Here is a 19,152-nt window from a genome sequence, read left to right on the forward strand (position 1 = left end):
GGTATATAAGAAGGTATTGTTTGGGTGGAATTCAACGTTTTCTAGATAGTTTGTAGTCCTTGCACTGTGCTGATGATTGTTATTCTTAATATGAGAGAGATGATTATTATATTCATTTCGGGCCGGTTAGATTGTTATTTATACAGACTATACAGTACGGTACACGTAACAGGACAGTACTGCAAAATCATCTTATTTCGCTCAATCAAAGGACAGTATCGCATTCCACCGCTGGACGCCCGCCAACCGGACCGAGGACTAAAACTAAGTATTCCATTTGATTCGTAACAATTCGAGTAAATTATCTCCGGCGACTTACCGGTATTCCAGTCCACTTCGCCACAATAATAGTAACACACAAACACTCGTATTTCAACTTGATCCAGATCTACGGTTAATTTAGCGTTCACCTTTTCAAACAATTTAGCAACGATAAATCGTTAGCACCTCGCGCTGTCGTCGCGTGGCCGGCGCGCGGTCGTTGCGTGCCCGCTGCGTGCCCGCGGCGTGCCCGTGCGGCGCGCGTCGTGCCGGCGTGCCGCGCGAGCCTCGCCGCCCGCCTACAATACTTTGTGTGAGGTGTGAATGATGCCTGTCTAATCTTGTTTATATTGGTGATTGAGCTAATTTGTTTACGAATTAGGTCATTTGTACTGCACTGGAGTGTATGCGGTGTCAGCTTATATTTGGTTGGCTTTTTGCGTTTGTGCAAATGTATGTACATATGTTTCATAGATTAGCTAACAAAAATTTTACATTGACGAATATGATTTTATGGATGGGTGTGTGGTGTTTAACTACGTACGTACATAAACAAAATGTTGTTTCATTAATTGACCGTTAAACTATGGACGTTATCGTCTTGACCTACACCTTCACTATTCAGAATTGATAGATAATATTAATTAGCTGTCAAAACTCAATATATTATGTTAATAATTGACCAGTAAGTACATACCTATCCCTCGAAAATGCTTATCTCGATGACTATCTGGTTTGTGGCCGCAGTCTTGTGAGTAATATTAAAAGGCCTACTTCACAGTCAATTTTTTTTTCAATTTGTCAATAAGATTGTCCCAAAAAGTAACTGTATTAGTTACTTGTCAGTTTGCACTAAGATCGAAGATTCGAACGTTTTTTTGTGGCAATACTAGGTACGTTAAGTAAATACAAAATGAACCACAAAATGAATTTCTACTAAATAAAGAGTATAGTTAAAATCATTGCTATTCTGCAATTGAGAGAAACAATGTAATATTGAAAGGATTTTAACAAACTTTTTAAACACACTATCGTTGTATGTAAACACAGCTTTACGTCATATTAAGATAAAATTAATATATCTACAAAAAATCACGCACTTTATCCATTCCGTTCAAATAAGAACAACGTACAAAAATAAATTTAGTCAAAGCAATTAATAAAATGAAGACTGCTTTAGTCTTAGTGAGTATTTTGCTAGCAAGTCTCAGTCATGGTGTTCCCCTGGATGAGGTGAAGGCTGTGACGGGACTGAAGGCTCCGAAAGTGTACATGTCATTATCAGCTGATGGTGATACTGTAGCATTTTATTTCAGTTGGGATAAAGTGGTCAGCGACGATCCAACGGATCCCGTCATAGGTTATACGGTGAGTACAGCATCCATATTTAATAAACGTCAGTTTTCGTTTTAATTTTATTGCCCAAAAATTATCCAAACCAAATGTTTAGGCTTTGTTTGGAATATTTTTTATGTGAAGTTACGCACATAATCGGTCGAACGGTTCTCCATTTATCACATTTTTGTAGGAAAATGGTGGACTTTATACGTAGCGAATCATGTTCCGCGGGCCACTAGCAGTTTATAATTTTAATAGTAATCCTTAGATGAGCGTTAGTTGAGGTAAATGTTGGAGTGGTTTTAGCCCGTACAATTGCCCATGTATTTCGTAAGAGTTTCGTGACTTCCCAGTGGCTGGTGCCCTGCAGTGGGACAATAAAAGATGATGATGACGATTATGTGAAGATTTGAAGACCTTTAGTTTTTTTTTGTTGCAGGCCTACTTATGGGAGATTAAGCAGTGGAAAACCATGGAAATGAACTATCTCACTGGTAAACTAGAAGAAATTGAAACTGAACCAGTAAGTTTATTGATTAAGCAGCTAGTAGTAGGCAGTAGTAGAGTAACAAATAGACATCGAATTATAAGTACTACCGAGATACCAAATTATCAGTAAACAGTGGTTAAATGTATTTCCCGGTATTTTTAAGACTTAACAGCTTTATACATTTATTTTTAGAAAATGGACGATGACATCCTACCCGGCGGGATACCCATGATAGTGACAGTACCAGCGAACGACACTTATGCGCCATTCCGTAACTTGAAGATAAGAGTCTGTTACGAGATCAGGGTGAAGGCTTTCACGAAGACCAGGGAGGGGCCCTTCTCTAGTCCCACGAGACATAAGGTACTCAGTACCACGATCACTCATACCGGACCTCTGTAACGTGGACCTAACTTCGTTTATCACTTTACAGCAAAAATTTTATATATTTATAATTATTTTATTTTGCCACTGTTCTTGATTTCGAATAAAATATGCTTTTTTGTTTATTTATTAGTCTTAATCTGATAGAACAAGTTCCCATGGGATGCGGAAAAACCGCGAAAAACAAAATCGTGTGTGAAACCATTTCGTGTGATGATTTATAAAATCAGAATGTACTGCGTCCTTTAGTTATAAAATAGGTTAAGAAACTATGATATTACTGTTATCGCGTATATAAAGAACATTTTCACCTGAAAATATATTAAAAAAAAATATAATCCGTAAACGGTGAGATCGTTGAATGACTTCCAAGAGAGCACATACATTCAGGTACCTACGTTTCGCATAATTCGCATGCTCACGTTATTATAATTCGTACAGCTGTGAGACATTATTTTAAAATAATACTGTTTACTCTCCAACAGGCGTTTCTCACGTTTGTGTTCCCGTTTATATTCGCCCGCCGTGTTTTGAATGCATTTACGTGTATTTGTATACTCGTATTTACATAAATATATCGGATTTAATTAATAGTTGTTATCAAATAAACGGTGGAAATAATTTGGAGAGCTTTGATCGGAGAATAGATGTGGCAGTGCAGTGTTGGGATTTTATATTGACCAATTAGATTCGTGCAATATGACGCGATTGTTTTAATTGGCCAATCAACGACAATGTACCTACGACACTACTCTTAACTCCCACGCAGAGCACAACTCTTTCAATTTTTTATTTGATAATATTAAAGGTATGGTGCAATATGTTGTATCATAATCGGAAATCCGATATAGATTGTTATTGAACAGAATGTTTTTTCCCGTAGGCAATGTGTGTTTTGTTATGTGACCGTGAAACGGGATTTAGAGTACAGATAGATACCCAAAAAAATTAATAAAAAAAGAAATATAAGTACTTTCTGTAACTTTATCAGTGTAAAACAATACTTTCAAAAAAGTACGTTTTGGGGGCTGTCTTTTGTATTGACGTTCGAAAAGTGCTGATTTTCAGCCTACTTTGAATAAATGACTTTTGATTTTGATTTTGATTTTGTACATTATTTCAATGTAATTTTTGTGAAATTGTTCCTGAAACCATACCTAATGAAATTCCAAAAAATAATAAACACAAAATGGATCAAAATTCGTGGTGATTAAAGTCTTCCGAGATAGAAGAACAAATTAATACTTGATAACACAATTAATTTGATACTCGGATCGGGTGTGGTGCCAGTTTCAGCGAGCAGTAGGTACCCGTATTTTGCTTGTTGTTTATAGATATGTCTAAGATTTTTCAGTTTTCTATTCATGATACAAAGAAGTATTCTTTCATTTTATTTAAACTACATAATAATGTAAAAAGACCATATTAGGTACCTAATACAGCCAGTTGAACCCGTGAGTTGACCAGAACTTTAAGACGCCACCGTGATTTTGATAGCCGTTTGCCATGCCAAATTATAGGACTACCCGCTTACCAATGGATCTGAAATTTTGATATAGGTAAATTGATATCTTTATCTAGATTCTGCCAGAACGAAAACACGATACTGATAATTTTACTCGATCATAATTAATTCCGAAAACACGTCTAAAAAAGTACTATTTTTGAAATTACAAGGAAGTTACACTATCTTTATGTTTCAAAATTACTCTAATATATTCTTAACATCAATATTAACGTTCTGTCAAAGTCATTTTTCCATAACTATTACCAAACATTTTTAATTAAAGTTTTAAGATATTGGATTTTTTGAGCGGCAGCGATCATGATAGACGCTACGCAATTCTGAACCTTATGTCCGTGCTCTAGCGATTGATACACAATGTGTACGGAGACGAGCCAGTCCGGCGATAGCCCTCGTCGAGGTCGGACCTGCGCATGTTGTCGCTCCGGCCGTAGGTATAATAATTTGTGACGATAACTCAGATTTGCGCGCGGCCCTATGTGTGCGTCGGCTTGTAAATATACAACTTTCGCTCGTGTGACAGTGACGTCGTCCGAGCATGACGTGTTCTTATCGCTTTTTGTTATGGGTACAGTCGTTTACAAAAATGTCTAGTTGTTCACGAAGAAAATGTTTAAGGAGTCAGGTAGCGTTTCAAAAAATGAAACAACATCCAAAGCTTTTTATTATTACATCTTACAGTTTTTTATTATTTTCTCATAAGCTTTTTCAAATTGACATTGACAGTATCTAAGAAATAAATGAGGTGAAATATCTAAGATGAATTAAATACTCCTTACATATTTTCTAGCTCGGGGTACGAGGACAATAAATAAAAGTGTGGACTTGATTTTTCAAGTAGCGATTCAGAATCATTATAAATAAATAAATATTTTTATTGGGTATTAAACAATAAAATTAATAATGAGTATTAAAATTTCAATAGATATTTACACAGATAAATAAACATTATAGTTCGGCCATTCAGAGAATGCGTTCCTGACACGTCGCGATTGAACTGACGACGTAACTTTGCAATGGCGTTGCAGTTACGATAAAAATATTTTTGCTGGTTGTTTACCGTTTTAACAATTGAGGAGCATTAAAACAACATTATTATATCAATAATCAATGAATGTTATTACGTCGTCAGTTCAATCGCGACGTGTCAGGAACGCATTCTCTGAATGGCCGAACTATAAATTACGTAATAACTGTTTTTCCTTAAACAGCCGTAACCCCTAAATAACTGTATTTGTACCCGACTGTACCTCTTGTCACGCACACAAAGTCACTGTATATGTACAAGGGTTACCCACACATAACCGCGCGCAAGACTGAGTTGAACTTACTAAAAGCACTCTGAGAACAAAAAATCTATGGAGACCGTGTTATACTATAAATTCTTTTTTTTTACATTATATTATTATTTATATTTCAGTTTTAATAAATATGTTTAAAAATTAATTACTTAGCTTCATTACTTCTTTGATACCTTACAGCTTCACTACATACATTTATAGCATACATAACACACAAGATCTGCGACGCTTTTATTCCTTAACCACTTAATTTTTACTAGCTGTTTAACGCAATTTTAGCCGCATTCCCGGGGAACTTCTTCCTGTGCCCGGATAAAATATGGCCTACATTCACTGGGGATAGTGTAAATCTCTAATTGTGAAAGCAAATCAAATCAGTTAAGCAGTTTCAGAGCTTATACAATCCACAGAAACAAACAATCAAATCTTCCCTCTTTATAACATTAGTATAAATTATTTAACACTGGTCAAACGTTTTCATTTGATACCCATATTGAGAGAGCTATAAAAAAACAATGCAATTCAGCATTTTCTGGCGGTGGCTATCTTGGACTTTAAATAATATTATACATGATTCTACATACTAATCAAGCCCTTTCATTTGATATCCATACTGAAGGAATTGTAAAAAAAATATGTTATTCGCCATTTTGTGGCGGCGGCCATCTTGGGCCGATATTCACCAAATAAAGCTAGGAACACTCCCGATTAATTTCATTTCAAACAAAAAACCTAAATACATATCGATTCATCCGTTCTGGATATACAAACACACATACACGACACACCACACATACATACACACAACCATACGCGTCCAAATTATCATATTACTCTTCATAAAAAGTTTTCATTACAAATAATTTTTGTAAGTACAACAAAAAAAAAAAAATCCGATCAAAAAATAAAAAACTTAGGTAAGTTGCGGCTCCCTATCTTCCCTGTTCGGTTCTCCTGACCCCGCGCTGACCTCGGCGTGTGCGATTGGCGCGAAATTCAAATTTTACACATTGAGTGAAGAGTATAGCTTGCGCGACGCGATAGACGCGGAAGTGTAGTGGGCGGAGCTATCTAAAATCAAAAAATCCGCGGTGCGGTCTTAAGTATAACTAATAACAATGGCGTCCACGGCCGATTTCGGCCACGGTGGCTGTTCTCGTTTAAGGAGATCAGCCAGCTGCGCAGGACATATTATAGTGCACGAGCATTTGCGCAGACACGCTAGTTACTACCTCAGAAATCGCTTCCACTCGAACATACCTTACCATTCGTAAAATTTTCAATTTGCCCGCTAAAGTTTTACCTGATAAACGTGAACTTAGGTGCGTTAAAAGGAAAAGTATTTCTCAGATAAGACGCTGCGGACCGTGTAATTACTGCTGGGGTTGCCATCCTAACGTTGGTAATTTACTTACTGGGAATTAGCAGCTATCTGATCTCCGAGACTGTAAAGTGAACGAACGTATTACGTGATGCAGCTACCTTGGGTACCGCTGGTTTCTATTTATTTATTTTTTGATTTAAAAAAAAATGGAGCAAGTCATTTTCTAAGGTGTCGCATAATGTGTTGATCGTACAAATACATATTTAATTATACATGTACACTTGTTTTGATCCAATCGTAGAATTTATTTAATATTGGATTTTAGCTATTGAAAGTATTCGGTTCCTGACGAGAATAATCCGAGGAATATTATTCATACCAAACAAAGTATTTAGAAGTGACTTAATAATTGTTTAGCTCCTATCTCATAGAAATTCATGAACATACCATACCGCTACAAATACCTGACTCAACCAAAGTCTTATACAGACCTACAATTCCACACTTCCATATTTAAAATTCCAACTCCACACACATTAAAAACAGGAAACGAACATTTGTTATTACAAGAATTAAAGGTAAAACAAAGGGCATTTATATTTTAAGTGCATCCAGGTGCTACAGAACCAAAATAAAGTACGGAGAAGTTGTGAACAAAAATGCGGTTATTTTTGTATCGGCATCTTTCAGCTGCGGCTGAGGAACAATACTGAGAACACTTCCATATTACATGCTTGTCCGGCTTAAGTTTCATAAGTACTTAAAATGCAGTTTAATATTGCTGTTTGTATGGGTGTAATTTGTTTGTCCACCGCTCAAAGGTAGACTGGTAAGTAGGTCGTTGTACATTGCAAAAAAGTTAGAGAGTTTAGAGTAAGTTTTATCTTCATATACCTCAACATAGAATTGATTAGGATGTAAATTGGGGATGGTGAAATCACTACGCTACGATAACTGTTGCGCTGCAAAATCTAGTTTCATCCTCCGAGCCTTTTTCCCAAGCATGTTGGGGTCGGCTTCCAGTCTAACCGGATTCAGCTGAGTACCAGTGCTTTACAAGAAGCGACTGCCTATCTGACCTCCTCAACCCAGTTGCTCGGGCAACCCGATACCCCTTGGCTAGACTGGCGTCAGACTTACTGGCTTCTGACTACCCGTAACGACTGCCAAGGATGTTCAATGACAGCCGGGACCTACAGTTTAACATGCCATCCGAAATACAATGCCAATGATGTCTAAGACTAAGATATACTTAGAAAGTACATACAAACTTAGAAAAGTTGCATTGGTACTTGCCTGACCTGGGATCGAACCCGCGCCCTCATACTTGAGAGGTTGGTCCTTTACCCACTAGGCCACCACGACTTTTTTATCAAAATCTAGTTTGAAAACCAATAATTACTTAACATACCTGTAATATTTTCATGGGTTTTTATTGGGAAAATCTGACGTATTATACTCCTAAAAAGACGTCTATCATTTTGAAACAAAATTTAAGGTAAAGTATTAGTCAGTGAGCAAAGCAAACATAACTCTTTGCCCAGAAATAATCGCTGTTATTTTAAAATCGCCACCTTCCAATTAGGGTGGGTTTGCAGTGCGCGTAAAAACACTGGGTGTACAGTCGCGAACACAAATAAAGACGTTAAATTTAGAGGCGTGCGGTTCGAGCACCTGGCGCCGACGGCACGTGCCACTTTCTGGCTTGACTGTACTTTGTGGATACTTATAGAGCTTTACTTACAGCATTCTTAAATGAAAATCGTAATACATGATGTATTTTAAGAGGAAGGGACTTTAAATATAAAACTGTTCTATGACTTGTAAGTGAAAAATACAGCGTTCAATAAGAGTCGTCTTTTATTTTGAAGTTCTCAAATGCATTCTGAAAAGTTTTGCATCGTGGTACGTACTGATATCTTTTGCCAACTTTCAATCATGTTCATAATATTGTCGATTTCTTCTCAACCACAATATTCAGAGAGTGGTATCATCAACACTGTATATATCCATCGACTCCTAAATATTGCTGGTGTATTTATTCCGGTACTTTTACGTGGAACCTGGTCGCCGGATAACTTCTTTCAAAGTCCGAATGCCACAGATGTTATTATTTGCACGTCCAATTTGCTATTGTTTTTCTTTGCGATTGTACTTTTTATTTTGTTTGCTTGAATTAATTCTGTGATTGTTTTTAAAAATGTTTTATCATTCTGCTACCTATTCGTTTTGGAAGGGTTCACGCATATTAAGTCATAAATAATTTAAAAGAAAGGTTTAACGTTCAAGCAGCTACTTAGGCACAAACTGCTGAAATGTTGAGTACATTATATGTTTATGTGGTTGCTTTAACTTTCAATATTATCATAATGACCAAATAATCATAAAGTGCGCACGTCACTCAAGCTCAAAGGTATGCAGTAAACTGACAAATCTGTTCGGGCAAGCCATAACATAACAACTAACGAGCTATATTATCGTCTGGAATAAATAATGCAAGTAAATCAATTAAGTTTTATGAGCTGTGCCTTCTTCAGACGGCAGTGGCATAAACCGCCACGGTCAATACATTTAATACGTCTCGATTTTCCGAAATGCAGGAATTCGTTTTATGACCAAAGTATCAATTATGACGGACATTTATGTTCGCGATATTCTAGCTAGGTGCAATAAACTGTCCTTTCCGTAGATTATAATCTGCTACTTATAGTTTAGGTACTGTTTTATTGCTGATCTGAGAACTAGTTTGGCATGGCTTGTAGATTTTCTATTTACAGTGTCTACTGGTTATATGACTTATTAATATTATTTAATTTGTTTAATTCACGATGCACCCAATAGTTTACTAAAATTAAGCCCTGTACTGTCTGTGTGGTGGTTTTCGTTAAGTAAGTATAGTAGTTTTGATATATGCTGTACATAATGTAACCTAACTTAACACCTGTAATACCGTGTCTCTGCAAATATTCTTAATCTTGAAGTAAAAGACTCAGTTTCTAGGGCCACTTCTCCAACTGTGATTGCCTGTATACGTAGGTATTGTATTGTTGTATTAATGACAGATATAATTTTAGATTCACAAGAGTAGAAAACCATTTGATCAACCATGAATTAACATAACTCCTTATATTTTCTTTTCATTATACAGCACAATATATAGCATACACTGCTTAACAGTCCCCCGCAGTATGTAAGTCAGGTCGTCATCACGTACAGCGCTAAATATCCTTGGCTCATTGCGCACTATCACGCTGCTGGCGGGGTTGGCAGAGTGCCAGCCCCGCGACCAGCCAGGTAACTTTGGCAATGGTGCGTGGTGCGTTTAGTTTGGATAGGCCAGTGGAAACCTTTTCCTGTTTTCGTGTGAAAGGCGAAAGACGGCAGTAAGGCTCTAGACATTGATTGCTATGGTATCTATGGCTATGGTAAGCTACAAAATGTTATACCTTAAACCATAGTCATCTCGCTCTTTGCATTTACTTATTGTAATCAATCAAATCGTGGTGTATCGTGGTTCGATTTTAGGTCATAGTTATAAGTGGTTCTTGGACGTCAATGAGAGTGTAAAGGTAAACATTTTTAAGAATGGTGGGTATTAAAGTCTGAAATCGCTTTTGACCAGGCGTGGTGATTGCCGCTCATTCCTTCTCTGTAGAAAAAATGGCTTTATAAAACAGTGATAAAATCCAAATACAAACTCCCGCTATCAATATTAATTTCTAGTATTTTAGAGCAAGTGACTTGCCTAACCACTAGCGCAGTGCAAACGCATGGTATCGACACGGACGCGATAAAACGCAGGTATTTACGGTCGGCGTGCGGCCTATTGTTTCAATATCGATCGCTTACATTGTTGTTTACCTACTAATTGTGTTTGTACTAGTTCTGGATTTGTCGTAAATATGCCTAGACTATACTAATGCTTATTAGGGCTATCAGTAAATAAGTATTGTGAAAATATCTTATCAACTTTATCAGAATTATCTTACAAAAAATGCAGTAAATAAGGCCATAAATATGCCCTAGAGTTTCACGTCGTGTCCTATTTTATTTAAAGATCTTCAAGCTACACTTTTCCCTGAAAGCTTGTGAGATAAACAAAGACAGGTACACATGCATTTGATTGAAAAGTCCCGCTAAAAATTAGACGCAGTAAGATCATATAGCTAGCTATGGTGACCACCCAGCCTTCGGCCCTAGATTAAGTCTGTACGCACACATGTATAATGTGCTGACTATAATTTTAAGAACTTAGGTAGATAAGTCGCCCCACCGGAGATGTCGCGCCGAGATGGGTCAGACAGTAGATTAGTTTTTTTACAATTAAAAGTACCTCAGAATCGGTAACACGCTTTTAATTTGTCTCCCGAAATTCCTTAGTAGTAATACTTAGTAATTTCAATAGTTTCCCCGCTCCGGAAACAAGAGTGGCGCAGCCGGTAGGATTTCGCTGTTATATTCCTAAATTCTTCGCGGTTTTAAATTCGTCGCGTGTCTCGAGGACGAGCTGCACGATAGCTGTGGGAATTTAAGGACGAGTGAAATCCGACGAACCAAATAAATTACTCTTGGTGCGTGTGGGCAAACAAAGGAATACCAAGGATGAGAGTAGCAGCTGGCTGGTGAGTGATTTTTTCGCCAATCCATGTTCCTCTATCCCCCAATACTTAATACCTACATTATTTTGAGATTAAACCTCTCTCATTATAACGTGTTCATTTAGATTATTGGCTTATCTCATTGTGTTCTATAAATAGAACCGACATAGAGTAGTTAAACTTTCAGAGACGCCAATTAATTGTTATCTCAAGTGTATTCTTTGCATTGATATTTTTATAAATGTGTTTTATTAAAAGTAATAAGTAAAGTGTATGTAATTCTACACCTAATATAAAAAAAAATATATATTTTATACATTAATATTTTTAATTTTATTACCTAAACTATTACATACATTTTGCGTCTAATTATTTTCTGATTTACGTGTGTTATGTTTGAATTGTGTTATCTTGTGTGTTTCATAGCATAGTCAATTGTACTCTCACGAATTGTTTTATCTGTTCCGTTCTCTACTCTGTGAACATGACGACTTCAGTGACTATTGAACAAATACCCAAAGAAATTATTCAATTAATACCTTTGTATAATGGTGATAAAAGACAGTTAAATCTTTATTTGCGAAAGTGTCAGTATGTCCTTGACCGATATAAGGGTAGCCACGAACAAAATCTTTACGTTTATAATGTTTTAACTAGTCGATTGAGAGATGACGCCGCAGCGCTCTTATCAGAACGTGAAGATATTGTGACATGGTCTGCTTTTAAAGATCTACTTATTCAACATTTTGGAGACCCGCGTAGCGAAGCGTGCATTAATATCGAATTAGAATCCTTAAAAATTAAATCCGGTGAAAGTTATTTAGAATTTTGTAATAGAATCCAAAGTGTTCGATCATTATTGATGTCCAAGGTCAACATGATTGAGGATACTGATTTGAAGAGTGCAAAGACAATTATTTATAACAATACGGCCTTGAATGTGTTCTTATACAATCTCCCAGAGAATATGGTTCGTATTGTAAGGCTTAAGGCACCCTCTAGTTTAGAAGCGGCCTTGAGTATAGTACTTGAGGAAGTTAATTTCTTAGAGCAGTATAATACTAGGAATCGCATTTACGGTCAATCTAGCAGTTTCGGATCAAAATTGGTAATGACGCCAGCGGGATACAAACCTTTATTGCCAAATAATATTACCACACCTAAATTTAATTTCGGTATTCCACAGAATAAATTCAATCAGCCCCAAGGTCAATTACCAAATGCATTAACATCACGCCCCAAGCCTGGGTACTTACCCCAATCTCAACAATTTGGGTACAGGCCACCCCAACAATTCGGGTACAGGCCACCTCAACAATTCGGGTATAGGCCACCTCAACCATTTGGGTACAGGCCACCCCAACAATTAGGATACAGGCCACCGCCACAGTTTGGCTATAAACCGTTGCAACCTCAGCAGTTTGGTTACAAATCCCCCAATAATTCTAATACCCCACAAATACTAAAACCTCAAACGCAAACTACTGATGTGTCTATGCGAACAGCCCAACCTAAATCGAATGTACCACAAGGTTTCAATTTAAATGAATTGTCTGCTGACGACTATGAGCCTTATTACAATAACTATTACTCTAACTATGACGATGACTATTATGGTGACTCAAATGAAATTAATTATCATGACGAGACTCATGTTGACTATGAATTACAATCAGAAAATGAAATTCAGGCACTGGATTTTCAGGAGAGTGCCTCGACGGACAAGAAATCTTAGAATTAAATTTTGACTCTAATTTAGAGCTACCGTATATTTATGTAGAAGAGATAGACGCAAAAATGATGATAGATACTGGTAGTATGAGATCGTTCATTAGTCCTACAAAAGCATATGAGTATTTTTACGACTATATACGTAATGAAAATTTTCAGGTGGTTAGTACTCATGCTACTAGTAGACATAATGAAGTAATAGAAATTCCTCTTCTACCTACCTTTGTTAGTGACGATTGGCATAAGTTCTATGTATACGAAGTAGATCCACGGTATGACGGGCTTATAGGTAACGACCTTTTACAGCAATTAGGTGCAATTATTGATCTAAAAGAACGAATCTTAAAAACGAATTCCACTTGTATTCCAATAATCAATAATAATTTAAATTATAAAATTACTGTACAGCCACGTTCAGAACAACGATTTAAATTGCCAGTAGATCAATATTCAGGTGACGCTATTCTTGACTACCAAGAATTTCGAAATGGACTACGAATGCCTAGTGCTTTAGTAAACTGTGATAGTGGATACGCATTTACAGTAATTCAAAACACTTCAGATTGCCCAAAACAACTGACTATTTGCCAACCTTTCACAGTAACGCCATATGAAAATACAGAATACAACATTAATTTTACTACGACCAATACTCCTCTAGAAATTGACAAATTACTTGAAGAAAATTTAGATAAATTAAGACTCGATCATACCAATGGCGAAGAACGTGAGAAAATTTATGCACTTTGTAGGGAATATAAGGACATATTCTACTGTGACCAAATCCCCCTTACGTTTACTAATCAGGTTAAACATCACATACGTACCAAAAATGAAGATCCTATATACATTAAACCCTATAGACAGGCACCTTTCATCCAAAACGAAATAAATAATCAGGTAGAAAAATTACTTCATGAAAATGTTATACAAGAATCTCATTCCCCTTGGAGTGCTCCAGTTCACCTTGTCCCTAAAAAGAAGGATGCGTCTGGTGAAATTAAATACAGGATGGTAATAGACTACAGACGACTGAATGACATAACCATAGACGACAAATACCCCCTACCTAATATTAATGACCTTTTCGACAAACTAGGAAAGAGTGTGTACTTCACCACATTGGATCTAGCAAGCGGCTACCACCAAATAGAAGTAGAAGAGAAGGATAGACAGAAGACAGCTTTTTCGACGCAAAATGGCCATTTTGAGTTTCTCAGAATGCCGTTTGGACTTAAAACCGCTCCTGCTACCTTCCAACGGACCATGGATAATATTTTGCGTGGTCTGCAAGGACTCCACTGCATGGTATACTTGGATGACATAATAATTTACGGAAATAGCCTTGACGAAATGATAAATAAATTAAGAATTGTATTTGACCGACTTAGAACAACTAACATGAAAATTCAATTAGACAAATCTGAATTTTTACGCAAAGAAGTGCTCTACCTTGGACACACTATAACTAAAGACGGGCTAAAGCCTAATGACGACAAAATAAACGCTGTATTGAATTACCCGTTACCAAAGACAACGACAGAGATTAAGAGCTTTCTTGGACTTGTAGGTTACTACAGACGTTTTATAAAAGATTTTGCAAAAATTACTCAACCATTGACAGCCTGCTTAAAAAAGCGCAACAAAATTGTTATTGACCAGAAATACATAGACGCATTTAACAAATGCAAGGAACTCCTGACACATGCCCCACTGTTACAATACCCTGACTATGACAAAACATTTATACTGACGACCGACGCATCCAATGTCGCTCTAGGCGCTGTGCTGTCACAAGGACAGATTGGCAGTGACAAGCCCATTGCGTATGCTAGTCGTACCCTCAGTGATACAGAATCACGTTATAGTACCATCGAACGTGAACTGCTCGCTATAGTGTGGGCAGTAAAGCATTTTAGGCCCTATCTGTACGGTAGAAAATTCTACATATATACTGACCACCGTCCCTTAACTTGGCTCCAATCTCTTAAAGACCCTAGTAGCAAACTCACACGTTGGCGGTTACGTTTGCAAGATTACGACTTTGATTTAATTCACAAAAACGGCAAACAAAATACAAATGCAGACGCTCTGTCCAGAATAAAAATCAATGCCTTACTCACAGACGACGAAAATCAGTCTCTAGCAGTTAATATTGATGAGAAGGAAGATAAAAATCTAAATGAATGTGCAGATAGTAAAGGTTCATCAACAGTAACGATATCTGATTCTAGTCGAACTATGACCTGTAGTCCTATAGATTTTTCCGACAATATTAGAGAAGTTCACTACGATACAAATGAGTATCCAATACGATCAGTGTCCAGTAAGTCGAACGAAACCGTTCATTCCGCTGTAGAATTAGAATCAACCGGTATACCTATTTTACATGAGGCGATCGACACCAAGCCGAATCAAATCTTAATATTTTCATGGTTTAAAAATCAAATGCATGTTAAGAACCTGTCACGTGACAAACAAAAGATATTAGAAGTTTTCCTGCCAAAAGATAATCCGCAATTAGTAAAGGACTTTTTAAAGGAATACATACAGCCAAAATTAAAATATTTCATTTATTTTGAGGAGAATGAACATCGGAAACTATTTAGCAATATAATAATTGAACTATTCAGAAAGGGAACTATTAACCTATTTGAATGTACAGAAAGAGTTATTTTTGTAGAAGATGAAGGAGAGCAAAAGGCACTTATACTTAAACACCATGAAGGAAAGACCTGTCATAGAGGCATAAAAGAAACGCTAGTTAGGCTCCGTAGAAATTATTATTGGAATAGAATGCAGGAAACTGTAACAGCAGTCATAAACAGTTGCGATGGGTGCCGTAGAATGAAATATGATAGGAAACCCATCAAACCTATATTACAACTAACACAAACCCAAGACGCGCCTTTTCAAGAGCTATTTATAGATCTTTTTAGTATAGAAGGTAAAACTTATTTAACTATAATTGACGCATTTAGCAAATTAGGTCAGGCAATCGAAACTCAGGGAAAATCAACTCCCGAAGTAACTAGAGCACTGATGAAATATTTTTCGTATTACGGTACACCCAGAAGAATAAGCTCAGACCCCGGAACCGAATTTAATAATGAACTAATTAAGGAATTTTTGAATTTACATAAAATTGATTTCCACATTGGAACCCCTAATAACCCCAATTCAATGGGTCTTATTGAGAGGTTCCACTCCACTATAATAGAAATTTACAGACTGGCCAAATACGAAAAACAATGTACTGATGCGGCTTCGGTTATGACTTATTCTGTTCTGGCATACAATCACACTATTCACTCAGTCACTGAACTTGCACCATTTGAAGTTGTCTTCGGACATACCGACTCAAGCAGTCCGTTTAGCATAGAATTAGAAAAACGTTATTTCCAAAAATTAGTAAAAGATCATGCAAAAAGAATAAAAACATTATACGAACACTTAGCAGACAAAATGGTTAATATTAAAGAAAAGAATAGAGAGAGTAAGGGTGGTGAAGGTGAAATAAAGTTTAAAAAAGGAGAAATTGTTTTCGGTAAAGACATAAATAAGCGTAAAAGTAAGGATAAGCCCCGATATATAAAAGCTGTAGTAACAGGCAAAGCAGATAAAAATATTTTACCTATAAAAATAGGAGAAAGGGATACCAAAATTCCTATTAAAAATATAAAACGTCCTCCACAGGTGCGGCATATTATTGATGACAGTCACGATGCTGTCGCTGGCCCTTCATCTGCAAAATCTTGAAGGTAATCCAGGAGTTTTACCGGTGAAACAAGGTCATGCATATTTCCAAACTGATCAGTGGACTATTGTAAAGATCATCAGCCTAGATCAAATTTATACTGACCTTAACTACATCTCTACCAACTATCAAGCGCTTTGTAATTTAATTGATTGGAATGCATCATACTCACAAGAAATTATGACTATTAAAATGCATACAGATTCCATACGTGATTTAACTGTAGAAAAATACCAACAGCTTATACCATCCAAACGATCTAAACGAGGACTCATTAATCCACTGGGCTCTATTATAAAAATTGTTACCGGTAATTTGGATCATGATGATGCGTTGAAGTATGATAATCTCATTTCTAAATTGAATCAAGGTCAAATCACTATATCTAAAAGGTTAACATTGGTCTCTAAAATGTTTGACAGTTTTATTAATGCCACTGAAACTATTGAACAGAATACAATTAACTTCCATAACAGGTTAACTAAAATTGAAACATTAATTAAAGATTTAACTGCTCAGCAAAATAGTTGGATTTTTCTGACGTACTTAACTGGGTTGTTCAATGTTTTCATGAGTAACTTTCGTACTATATTTATTAGATTAAGTGAAATCGAAACTGCACTTGCATTAAGCAGAGTCTCTATTTTACATCAATCAATTGTTAATTCTTCAGAACTTTTATATCATCTTAAATTAATATCCGAATATGAAAGCTTAATATATCCTCCCGCCGAAGCGAACTTGTTAAAAATAGAAGAGATTATATGTGTTAAATCATTTATTAAAAGTAATCAAATAACGTTTATAATGGAGATACCACTTACCGATAATGTTACTTATAACTATTATAAGATTTACTCCCTACCAATTTTCCATGACACCGAAAATAAGACCCTAGCTATTTTCCCCAAATACCCTTACCTATTGGCGAAAGAAAATAGATACTCACCAATCGCAATACCGTGTAGACCATTCTCTGCCGGTGCTCGCTTCCTCTGCACTGCAGACAACAGGATCCCCTTCTATGAACTTACCTGTGTCGAACAGCTTATGAATTTCGAAAACGACCTTACCCTTTGCAAACAACATCCAATAGAAATCGAACAGGTCAGAGTCCAACAAGTCGCTAACAACAACTGGATCCTGTATAGTGAAGAGAAGACCACACTAACAGAACGATGCAAGGATGAGACCAGTAGACAATTGGTATTTGGTACTTACCTGATGACCATCGAAGAACCCTGTGAGGTGGAGATTCATGGCATACACATTAATCATCGTATCTTCATAGAGTCCGATGTGGTGAAAAGAGTACCAATCATCGCCTTACCTCAGTTACGCACTAACGCACAGCTATCCAGTACACGTGCACTTGATATGAAGGGCATAAATCTAGACGAAGTGAAATATATGGCGTATTCGTTAAAACATAGTGAAGTGATCGAAAGTGTTTTTGATAAAAGGGACAGTAGCTTCAGTGCGTCCTTGGTGTACGTGACCTTAGGTTTAGTTATTTTAAGTATTTTTGTATTTTCCGTTTATGTTGTTCGGCTCAAATTGCTGAAATACACGTGTTTCAAGAAAAATTATCGGAACCAATCTAAAATCGATTCTCCCGATAATTTTCCTCTTAAGGTCGGAGGAGCTATGGTGACCACCCAGCCTTCGGCCCTAGATTAAGTCTGTACGCACACATGTATAATGTGCTGACTATAATTTTAAGAACTTAGGTAGATAAGTCGCCCCACCGGAGATGTCGCGCCGAGATGGGTCAGACAGTAGATTAGTTTTTTTACAATTAAAAGTACCTCAGAATCGGTAACACGCTTTTAATTTGTCTCCCGAAATTCCTTAGTAGTAATACTTAGTAATTTCAATAGTTTCCCCGCTCCGGAAACAAGAGTAGCTAGATAGTCAGATGTAAATAATTAATTGGAGTTAGTCATACCTTTACATTGCGGGAACATCAAAAAGAGTGAGTATATACAAAAGCCTCAATTTAAACGCAATTACGGATCCGTTAATCTGGCTGAAATGAATCGACGGCACATTTTCACGGTCACGGCGGCCACATCAAAGAGTTTCGATGCAGGGGACGAAGCGCCCCTGTGCAATGCCACCCTCTATTATTGTAGGATGTTTGACTGATTGTGGTGCGTTCACAAATTCACAGAAGTTCATATCATTTATTTAAGTATTATGTACCCGATTGCCAAAAATTGATATTTGATTGTTCGAAAGTTTAATACATCTTTACCTACAAGTGGTCTTTTTCTGTATTAATTTAATTACTTGCCTCTTAAAAAGCTTATATCCACCTATTCTATCTATAATACATTTCTTTGCTGTTTCAATGTATGTTGAGTACTTCTTATAGATAAAGTCAAGTCATTGCTTTAGATGAAATAACTATATGCCTGACTTTTACAACCAAGTTGTATCT

General features: G+C 36.6%; 2 protein-coding genes across 2 annotated transcripts; both read left to right on the top strand.

Moving 5' to 3' along the window:
- The first annotated feature begins 1,356 nt into the window (after positions 1-1,356).
- Positions 1,357-2,598, top strand: LOC124631972. The gene is made up of 3 exons (XM_047166625.1): positions 1,357-1,629; positions 2,039-2,122; positions 2,282-2,598. The coding sequence occupies exons 1-3, from the start codon at positions 1,426-1,428 to the stop codon at positions 2,489-2,491; spliced, it is 498 nt and encodes a 165-aa protein (XP_047022581.1). The 5' UTR covers positions 1,357-1,425; the 3' UTR covers positions 2,492-2,598.
- Positions 2,599-10,792: 8,194 nt separating this feature from the next.
- LOC124631888 lies at positions 10,793-18,546 on the top strand. The gene is made up of 2 exons (XM_047166523.1): positions 10,793-11,245; positions 16,649-18,546. The coding sequence occupies exons 1-2, from the start codon at positions 11,226-11,228 to the stop codon at positions 18,387-18,389; spliced, it is 1,761 nt and encodes a 586-aa protein (XP_047022479.1). The 5' UTR covers positions 10,793-11,225; the 3' UTR covers positions 18,390-18,546.
- Positions 18,547-19,152: the final 606 nt, after the last annotated feature.

Source organism: Helicoverpa zea, chromosome 7 (genome assembly GCF_022581195.2).
Source record: "Helicoverpa zea isolate HzStark_Cry1AcR chromosome 7, ilHelZeax1.1, whole genome shotgun sequence".
Classification (NCBI taxonomy): Eukaryota; Metazoa; Arthropoda; class Insecta; order Lepidoptera; family Noctuidae; genus Helicoverpa; species Helicoverpa zea.

Coding starts and splice junctions, on each gene's coding strand:
- LOC124631972 (XM_047166625.1), top strand. CDS start 1,426: ATGAAGACTGCTTTAGTCTTAGTGAGTATTTTGCTAGCAAGTCTCAGT. Junction 1,630..2,038: donor ATCCCGTCATAGGTTATACG/GTGAGTACAGCA, acceptor TTTTTGTTGCAG/GCCTACTTATGGGAGATTAA. Junction 2,123..2,281: donor AAGAAATTGAAACTGAACCA/GTAAGTTTATTG, acceptor ATTTATTTTTAG/AAAATGGACGATGACATCCT.
- LOC124631888 (XM_047166523.1), top strand. CDS start 11,226: ATGAGAGTAGCAGCTGGCTG. Junction 11,246..16,648: donor ATGAGAGTAGCAGCTGGCTG/GTGAGTGATTTT, acceptor CGTCCTCCACAG/GTGCGGCATATTATTGATGA.